This window comes from Salvia hispanica, chromosome 5, assembly GCF_029641045.1.
Source record: "Salvia hispanica isolate PSC_SH4W2 chromosome 5, Shi_PSC_v1, whole genome shotgun sequence".
Lineage (NCBI taxonomy): Eukaryota > Viridiplantae > Streptophyta > Magnoliopsida > Lamiales > Lamiaceae > Salvia > Salvia hispanica.
Window position 1 is genome coordinate 38,868,362 of NC_142696.1, and position 10,250 is coordinate 38,878,611.

Here is a 10,250-nt window from a genome sequence, read left to right on the forward strand (position 1 = left end):
TGAAAATGGCACGGGATTTTAGGAGGTTTTGTTTTGTGTGTTAAATAGAGAGAGAAAATATAATTTTTACATTCATGTGAGAGAGAAATTTTTCTAAAAAGGGAAATGTGACATCTTTTGTGGTCAAACTAAAAAGGAAAGTGTGTCAACTTCTCTGAGACGGAGGGAGTACTATATAACAATGGTTGCAACAGCAATGCACATGTATCATAGATGGAAAAGTAGAAACCTGCAAATAAAAGGAAGTAGCAATAACAGTGGCTCCCAAAGCAGCTTATAATGGCTTCACAACAAGGCTTAAACATCATCACATGCAATTCTTTAATCTGGAACAATAATTTTGGATTTAATACCATTCATAACAAATCCGTGAAGAGGGAATATGGACATTAAAAATTGAAGTTGAAATTGCTTGTCATTATTGACAGTTTCATTCCTTTTTTTTCTTCCCTCACATCACATGATTTAGCAGCTACTTGGAGATTCAGCTACTTCTATTTATACAAAGGGAGCGCAAAATAAAATTAAGAATGTTCAGCATAAATAACGAGTTCCATTAAATGACCAAGTTTGTTTCTTCCACGGGCGGAGATTGTCCATGGAACTTATCTACCATGAGCTTACTCAGTAGTTTTCGCCTCAAGGGGGCTCGGGAAGCACAGTCCCTTTGTACAGAGGAAGAAACGGAGAGCGATAATTTTAGTTGAGTTCAATTACATACAGGTCGATCAATGAAAGAATAGAACCTGCGTTTTGCAGGTGAACATTGGAGAGAACTGTGATCCCTGCATGACCAATAAAATCAATCTTATAGTCATGGTAAGATAGATTTAGTAAGTAAATATGAGATAGTTGTTGAAATTAATGTGACGTGAAAAGGATGGTTTTTGCCTCACCTTATCTCCGAAGGATGGTTAACTTAGTTTATCAAGTAAAGGCAAAAATCCGATCACTGATGCTTGTTCGGCAAATAGGACATTCTGAGCAAGCAAGGGAACATGACTTGCATACTGCAATAATAGTAAAAATATTATAAATGGTTCACGGTTGAGCAAATCAAGCTTGTAACAGGATTTCAATCAGGAAATAACTCACAGCAAAAATGACGACATGGTAGAAGCATGGTAGCTGTAGGAGATTCAAAACAAACTTTACACACATGAGAATTTGCATCTCCATTCCCACTGTGTCGAAGCTCTTTCTCCTTCATCTCTTGCATTCGAGCCTTCACAGATTCAAAGAAAATGATAAGATCAAGTGATTTTGACCTTTTATAACAGAATATTTAGCAGAACTCATGCAGACATGCATATTTCTAGATTTTGCAAGTTTTTTTACAGAAAATAACAATATAGAAGAATTATAATTTAGCAGCCTTAAAACAACGTGCATGTTTAAAGAGTGAAGAAGCAATAATTCACCTTCAGGCGGACCACTAGTGGCTCTTCTTTGGCAACGACTGAACTTGTCATTGAGTTTTCTTGAGCTTGGCGATTCTGAAGGGGTGGATCTTTGTGATCACTGTCACTTTTTGCATCACCTAATTGGCCTGCATCTTCATTCTGAGTACCAATAACCTTTGTTTCTTGCGCAGAAGCAACCTCTTTCTTTAGACGAGCAACCAGTACCCACATGTTTGCCAGATCATTTTCTAGAGCAGCTTCCCTCTTCTTTGCCTCCTCAACCTTTTTCCTGTACTCGTCTTCCAAAATTTCCTTCTCAGCCAAGGCAGCCTCAAGGATGGCCTCGCGTTGCTTTCGGGCTTCTAACTCCATTTTTATATCCTCTGGGTCAAGATTCCACATGTCAAAATCATCATTAACCATTCCAGAAACTTCATTTGCTCTGCCAGAAACGCGACCTCTACGATTAGTTCTTTGAACATCATTGTGCTTGCGGTTACCACCATAACTGCCAGAACTTCTAGTGCTCAACTCACGAGCCACCTGCATTTCCTTCTCTAGTTTTGAATTCTGTAGCGACAGCTTGGTGACTTCACCAGCTAAGTTCTTTAGCTCTACTGCAGCAGCTGATGCTAGTTCCTTAGCGTAAGAAGCTTCCTCAGCTAGTTTCTGATTTTGTATGTGCAATCCGCTATTCTCCTCTAGAATTTGAACATGTTGTAATTTCAGCTTTTCAGTCTCCATTTCCTGATGGACCAGCTTCAGTTTGAGTCAAATGTCGAAAATCAAAACCCTTAAAATAAGTCCATGAATTTATCAAGGGTATAGAAAAAAATTACCTGCAACTGAACTTTTTTCTTCAACTCTTCAGTATATTCATCAGGGACACAATTCCCAGAAGTAGACGACTTATTGTCACTCGAAACAGAAGCTAATTGCTGCTCCAGCTGGAGAATCTTCTCTTCCAATTCCTTGATTTCTGCAGACTGATAGTAAAAGTAGAATAATTACCTTAAGTGGGCAGAACTACGACAACAAATAAGAGTACCTTCTTTTTCTAAAAATTTGGCAAGTGATGGAGATAATAAGTACTCCCTCCGTCCCAAAAAAGATGTCACACTTTCCTTTTTAGTTTGTCCCACAAAAGATGTCACATTTCCTCTTTTGGAAAAAGTTCCTTCTCACATCAATTATAAAATTATATTTTCTCTCACCACTTAATACACAAAATAACATCTCCTAAAATCCTGTGCCATTTCCCAAGTGTGACATCTTCTCTGGGACGGAGGGAGTAATAAATTGCAAAATTAATCACGGCAATGATAAGATTACCTTATTCTGAAGCTGTTCTTGAAGTACACGGTTGTCTGCAGATTTAATCTGTATTGCAAGACCAAGGAAGACTAAGAACCCAACAATTTTTCATTTATCATTTGAAAAGGCATGACAGAAAATGGCAAGTGATAGCAACTATTTGTGACACAAATAAATGCAATATAGCAACACGAGTAGAAGGAGAAAAACCTCAAGCTCAAAACCCGTCTCACTGCACTGTGCCATGAGCTTCGTAATGGTCTGTTGAGAAAAACAGGCCAAACAATTAATACCAAGCTAGTACTATCAAATAAGCACGGCATGAAACATTTAACTTAACATAAATAGAGAAACCTGTTGCATTTCAACCATTGATGCACTAGCAACTGAAGCTTCACCACTGTCAACTATTCGTTGTTCCAAAACTCTCATCTGCTTCCGCTTCTCTTGAATTTCACGCTCCAAGTTCTCAATCTGTGGTTAGGATGACAATTTTAGCAGTCCTAAAATTACTTCACAAATTACCCAAGCATACATATAGAAATTCACAATAAAAAAAAAAACAATGTCATTACCCATAATCTTGGAAATGAAATTAATATTACCTGCGATCTTGAGCTTTCAGGGTCGTTTGCAGACTGCTCTACTAGACGCTTTAGGGTGCTAGTGCTAAAAGCAATCTCTCCTGCAAGCATCTTCACTTGCTCCACCAGAAGGTCCATATGATCTGACATAGTCACCTCATCCTACAATTGGTAACAAATTAAAAGAAGAGAGCCGTTTAGATGTATTTAAACAAACTGATGCTCCTTCACTAGGGATCTAAAACTCAAACAAGAAGTTACTGCCGAAACTAACAAATGGTTATATGTAGAAAAAACGGACTTAGTATCATGACTAAGATTTTCAAAGGAGTTATAGTTTGGAGGAATGAAGAAAAATAGAGGACAGATTTTCAATACCAAATGACGTGATTGCTACATGTTTTCCTCTACAGATAATAGTATTGGCAAAACCTAGACATCTATTAGTTACACTTCAAAAAATTTAATGCAGACACAGTGTGTTAGGAGAGGAGTTAGAACATACTATAGGCAGTTTTGACGCACAGGAAGAACCACTAATAAGTTCACCCGCTCGAGTTGTTTCAGTTAAAGTACTGCCAGCTTGTGAAATATCATCATTCCACTTGCTGAATGATCTTCTATGTTTTAAATGATAAGCCTCTGATGAAATTATTAAAGCAGAAGAAGAATCTTTTTGATTCTCGCCATCAAGTTTAACAGAACCATCATGCAGAACATCCAACTTCTGTTAGACAAGAGAACAAGAATGGTAAATGAAAACAAGGCAAACTAATTTTCCTTCGAGGCCTATAGAACATATGAAAGTTGGCTGACCGTGACCCACTTGGAAGATCTAGCAATAGTCATAACAAGTCTTGATACTAGAATTTCATAATTTGACGCAACTTAAGTTGACTTCAATAAATTATAATAAACAGAAGAAAATATTCCACGCTACTTACATCATCCTCAGAAGCGGAAAGACTCCTTTGGTGAGAAGGTGTCTCACCCAATTGTCCAGGCATTGAATTTTTTGAGGAAACAAGTATTAACTTTGTTAACCTTTGAATTCTGCTCATTAGAGCTGACTTAGCTTCTTCTTCCTCCTCCAATCTCGATTGCATTTTGACTTGTCCTTCTTCCAACTGTGTAGCACACAACAGAGAGATCAATAAGCTAAGTGATTTTTCTTGATGTGCAACAGTAGAATAGGAACATGCTTTTAGCAATTTATTTTATCCACAACCCACACTGCTCAAAAATCTTCCAATATCCTAGATTACATGTATAGATACCGTACCTGCTGTTTTAGGACCAAAATTTCTTCATGGGGGACGCCAACGATCACTCCACTTCTGAGTTGATCGAGTTCCTCTTTGAGACATGATATTTCTCGTTGATACTTCTTGATCAGCGATTTCTCATCAATTATCTGATATATTAAAACAAATTGCCAATTCTGGGTCGGGATCCACTTTTTACAATAAAAAGAAGAATTTGACAATAATACACAGTTGATCTAACCTTATTACGTGAGGCATATATTTCAACACGCTTTGCCCTGCTTGCAAATTTTAGTGTGTTATGTGTTTCCTCCAAATTACTTGATGCAGGAGTAATTGTGCATATAAGCTTCAAAAAGTTAGAACTAGAGGTCAGAGGCAGTCGAATACAGTAAAATTAGAATGGAATGCACACACAAAAAGTAATAAAGTAAATGTTGAAAGAATTTGGAAGATCTATATTCATAGAGCATTAAAGCTTATAATGTAAAGATATCCAACAAGACAAAGAACCAATTAATGTCAAATAAGTTGAAGGTTGAGCGTTCTAGACAGCCTCTCATGAGATGCTTTATCAATAAAGTAAAAAATCATTAGCATTTAATATGAGCTCACCGAAACATGTCCATGCCCACTTAGCGAAGACTGCAAAAGTCGTGTAAGCTTTGAATCTCGGTAGGGAACATGTGCCGCTTTCCCTTCACTAAGTTTCCCAATCACCTTCGCATCAGAAAGGATAACCAAATCAAAACAGACAAAAATAGATGAAAAATAATTTATATGATAACCAATAAAGACAAGTACTCACAGATCCAAGTGTTAGAAGACTTTTATTTATGTAAGATCCTTCTTTTCTCCGTAGACCAGTTGTTTCTGTTTTTGAGCTCTCAGATCCAGCTAAATCGATTAGGTTCTAAAGAAATAAGACCAAACAAAGCATGAAAACTTTTTCATGATTTAATCTAATTCACTATGATTAACAACAGTCTTATTTTTCATATTCATTGATAAGGTAAACATTCATACCAATTGTGAGAATATAACTCCATCATAGTCATCTCCATGTGCACTACTTTCGATCATCTGTAGTATAAAAGGACCATTTTCAAATGTAGGAGATTGAAATTAAATGTACTGAAGACATAAGAACGACGAAAATGGGATGAAATGAAATATTAAGGAAAAGTTGCAGAATGTAGACACAAATACAAAACAGGACACAATTGGAAAGGGGTAAAAGAGTATTGTCAAAAGAAAATTGAAGTACCAAAGGGATCACCGCGAAAGATGCCTTCACGAGAATAGTAGAGAAGAGGCACCATTTTATTGCAATAACTACTATAAATGACAATGAGGGCAATTAAGGGAAAGTAGAAAAGGCATACCAACGTAAATATCGTATGACTACGGCTGCTGAATAGGTTGAAATTATTTGATCCAACATGACGATGTTCTGCCATGACATAACAATAAATATCAAACTATTGTACCATATATTTTAGTAGAAAATAAGTTAAACTGGACATATTTATGTGTTTCGTCGTTACTACAATGTTAGAAGTGTAGGGATATTTTACATTAGTTTTAAGTTATAAAGACAAAATTAACTCTACGAATGAGCCGTTTACTCTTATTGCAATTTGCAATCCTTTATGTATTGCCAATATGAGAGACAATAAATAATATCAATCATCAATGTGTTAGAGCTCGTAGCATACATAGAGAAAATTCCATTTTAGTGGCTACTCTATCAATTTTGGACAATCTCCTCATTGAATTGTTTTAGTGGATACTCTGTCAATTTTAGTCCAAGTTCATGTGTTCCTACTCTGTCAATTTTAGTCTGAGTTCGTGCATTTCTACTTCAAATGTTGAAAGTGTTTAGCAAGTACAAAACCTACTGCCGTAAAATTGAGTAAATAAATAGTTTTGGTGCCCAGCAAATTTTGGCTGAAAGTAAAAGTGACTATTGTTGAATCCTTCTACTGGTTCTTTTACTTCGGGCCATATCTATTTCAAACAAATGATAAATGCTTGAGATATACCAAAGTTTTTCGACAGAAAAAGAAATGCTCAATTTAGAACACCAATACATAATTAGTGTCGATTTGAAAAATGGGATAGCATAAAGAGGGAGGAAGAAAGGGGGTTGGTTGAAGCTTTTCCTCAGTAAAAGTGAGGGTTGGTTTCATTGAAGAGTTAATATGGAAACCAGTAGGAAGATGTATTTTCCTAACAGAAACACTGTGGCAGATACCTTCTCCAGCAGCAATAAATGAAAGAGCATGTCCAGGAGACAAAACAACTTCCTCTTTAATGCCCTCAACATAAGTCCCCTGCACATATTCAGCAAAAGAAAACAAATCAGCAGTCCATGTGAAGTACAAAGGAGTGCTGGTCCAACAGAAAGGTGTGTCACAGCAGTTTCAGCAGGGTGATAAAATTGGTTCAATTGATCAAGTTCTAATTTTTTGAATCCAGTTCAGCTTATTCTAAATAATATCAGTTGCAAATGCTCAACAAGGACAATCATCTGAATTTGCGCTAACATCTAGCTGAGGATAAACAATCAACTCCGCTCCCATATTGCCAACATGCAGCTTATAGCGTAAAAGCAAATATGACAGGAAGAAAGGACAATTATAGAGTAAAAAACCTGTGCATCCTCTCTGACACGCAAATTTTGACCAGTTGGATCCAGCAAGTCATTAATCACCTGGTAGCATAGATATCAAAAGACACGGGTCACAAAAATTGGAACATAAGATAATCCAAATGAGCCAGTTGGGCTAGATTCTTTGAACTAGAAATTGGTAGCATATAAATTCAGTAAAACATAGGCGCCATGCTAGAAATTTTAAAGGCAGTGACTCTTTTCAATAACTTAATAAGGGATGTGCTCATCAAACGTGAATAACAATTAGATAAACTAAGATGTGTAGAGCAAAAATGAGTCTTCTGCCCCACATCCATGGTGCATTATCAAATGTAGAATACATAATCTAGAACTGACCTCATTATAGATTTCGAGATATGACACCCGAAGTAAGAATTCGCGACCTGGAGTCTGATAAGACATTAAAATTAGTCATCCATGTATCCATAACAAGATTGCTCATAGACAAAAATAAATTCGGTCTGTATTAAATATGCAATAAATGAAGCTATTCGAAACATGTAGAAGAGGACAAGCAAACTTACATCTTGGATCATGCTAAAGACGTCCTTTATAGCCAATGGTATTATGCCAGGAGAATCATGATCCCCCTGATAAGATATGGATACAACAGTGAGATCAGCTAAGTCAGTTTCGCTCTGAAACAAAACCTCTAAACTCACTTGGGAGCTCAGGATATGTATTAAGCAAGGAACCAGATGGTACATAAACATCTCATCTTCAACACTAAATGTATATTGCGACATAATTTGAGTTGCTAGGTTTAGATATTATTACTGCTTAAGGAATGTACACCATATACAAGTATTAAGAATTTGTACCATTTAATACACTGAAATAACAAGCCCATGTTGATGATTCGTGACAAAATAGGATGTTAAACATTTTATGCACCAAGCATTGGTCATGATATTATTTGTTCAAGATAATTAATGAAACACGTGTTAACTAGGATAATAACATTAACCATTCTCTTACAGTTTAACGACATTCCATGCATTCAGTTTTCTCGCAACTCCCAACTTTATTAGTGATTTATAGCATCTCTCTATCACGAGTAGTAGACAAAACATCAATAAGGATGCATCATAATGAAGGATTTAACTTACATGCATAGTATGTGTCTTTCCACTGCTAGTAACACCATAAGCAAATACAGTCCCTGCACAACCACTCAACAAGTATCAGTTTGCACACCCTATGAGTACAAGCAGTGAATCAGTCGTAACTGAAATTTGAATGATCGTTAAAATAAGAGAATCAGAGCTTGAGCCAGTTTCAACAGGTACTAATATGAAATTCAACAGTCCCCAACTTGGGTTTAATTATAATCAAAATAAGCAGCCATTGCGTTGAGAACCATGTTTAGCATACCATTTATGCCCTCCATTGCAGACTTAACTACAGGTCGAGCAGCTACTTCATATACTTCTTCAGTGATCGTATCAGGCCCAAATACTCTGTCTGTCAAAGATAGTTAAAAAACAGCATAATTGAAGAAATTAGATATCAATGGTAATCCAACTAATTTAGAAACTAGATAGCATACAACCAATGCTATCACATTATTCAATCTTTCAATAGCTAGGTGTTGAACACGAATTCCAGTTCATCCAATATAGAATTCTGATTATACTCAAAGTAAGATAGAATATGCAAAAGATGGAAAGAATAATACCAAATGCATAGGCAGTCATCGGATTATACTCATTTCGCACAATGTTATCGTCATCTGTATACCAAGCAATCTCATCCCCTCTCTGATATTCCCGATCACTGTCACCAAATCGAAAATGCAAAATAAATTCAAAATTCGATACTCTTATATTCTGCCCTAGCTTTAAAAATCCCCTAATATGAAACATCGAGAATCAGTCAAAGTCAGATCTATCATGAAGTTCAAATGCACCTCAAAGGCCGAAATCTAATCGTCACCGAAATGCTATCCCCCGATCTCGAAGTAGAATTATCTGGTTCGCTAATCAGCTGGTCATCCACCGATGGGTAACTCACCGGCGTCTGGTCCAGCGGATAATCCCCTCTACTCTGTCCCGGCATCGCGGATCTAGCTCCGTAACCATCCCCGTGAAACGACGTCACCGAAGAAGAGCACGACCGCGTCATTAACCGACTGTTCATCAGCGACGATGTAGACGACGTCGACGAGTACGGACTCGTCGGTTTCTGATACTGAAACGGTGAACTGTTCCTTCCTCGAGAAGATGAGCTCGCCATCACTCCACACAAAAGGGGGAAAAGCAACGAAAAGAAATCGCACCACTCCGTTCGATCAGTTGCTTTAGTTCCAGCATTGCGTATGCGTATGCATACCTACAGATTAAAAAATTGGGGGAAAAAGGATGATGAGGAAGAAGAAGAATGTGTCAGAAATCACGTGGTGCGAGCTCGCAAAGCGAACGACATTGTTCGATTCTCTTTTCCGGATTTGTTGTCGCTTTCTCTCAGCGGAAAATGCTGTGTGTCAATGAAGCTTGAGCCGAGATATATAAATGGATATGTAATTATTCACACACACACACGTATGGGTGCGTGGGGAAAGGTAAGCAGCGAGATAGCTTCTTTTCTTCTCCTTAAAGACAAAGACGACTAGTAGAGAGAGAGAGAAGAGAGCTTGTAGAGAGAGGGGAGAGATGGAGAGCGCGAGAAGAGGGGGGAGGTGGACTGGTGAGAAGTGAAAACGACTCGAGGGTTTTTTAATTTTATGTATTCTTACAATTTTTAAAATTTAAATGAATTCCATTATTTTATGGTGTGCGAGGCTCCAGGTTGGAAATTCTGCCTAAAAAGGAAATATATTTACTGTACTACACGGCCAGCGCACTGTACAACGCAACGTTCAAATTAGGGGAAACCGGCAATCGGCGGGATTGTGACCGGCGCTGAACGCCGGAATATTTTTAATATTTGAATTCATCGAATGAAAAAATGAGCGGGAATAACAGTGGCAATAGCTGCATAGGACAGAGTAAAAATTGTCAGTGCTCAA

The 10,250-nt window shown here is 37.3% G+C and overlaps 1 protein-coding gene across 3 annotated transcripts; it reads right to left on the bottom strand.

Annotated features, from left to right (window-relative positions):
* Positions 1-370: 370 nt before the first annotated feature.
* On the bottom strand, positions 371-9,935 carry LOC125188744 (kinesin-like protein KIN-7D, mitochondrial). Of its 3 annotated transcripts, none has more exons than XM_048085774.2 (25): positions 9,153-9,935; positions 8,922-9,019; positions 8,618-8,707; positions 8,353-8,405; positions 7,768-7,833; positions 7,580-7,633; positions 7,223-7,282; positions 6,824-6,902; positions 5,952-6,019; positions 5,593-5,649; positions 5,375-5,479; positions 5,182-5,286; positions 4,808-4,915; positions 4,584-4,715; positions 4,246-4,428; positions 3,807-4,028; positions 3,323-3,463; positions 3,072-3,191; positions 2,928-2,978; positions 2,736-2,783; positions 2,243-2,389; positions 1,422-2,150; positions 1,096-1,225; positions 897-1,010; positions 371-785 (listed from the first exon to the last, which is right to left on the bottom strand). In XM_048085774.2, exons 1-24 carry the CDS (start codon positions 9,476-9,478, stop codon positions 928-930), a joined length of 3,255 nt encoding a protein of 1,084 aa, XP_047941731.1. In that variant the 5' UTR covers positions 9,479-9,935; the 3' UTR covers positions 371-785; positions 897-927. The 3 variants fall into 3 exon arrangements, with proteins under 3 accessions (XP_047941731.1, XP_047941730.1, XP_047941732.1); XM_048085773.2 differs by having other exon boundaries at positions 1,422-2,162; XM_048085775.2 differs by lacking the exon at positions 3,807-4,028 and having other exon boundaries at positions 1,422-2,162.
* Positions 9,936-10,250: the final 315 nt, after the last annotated feature.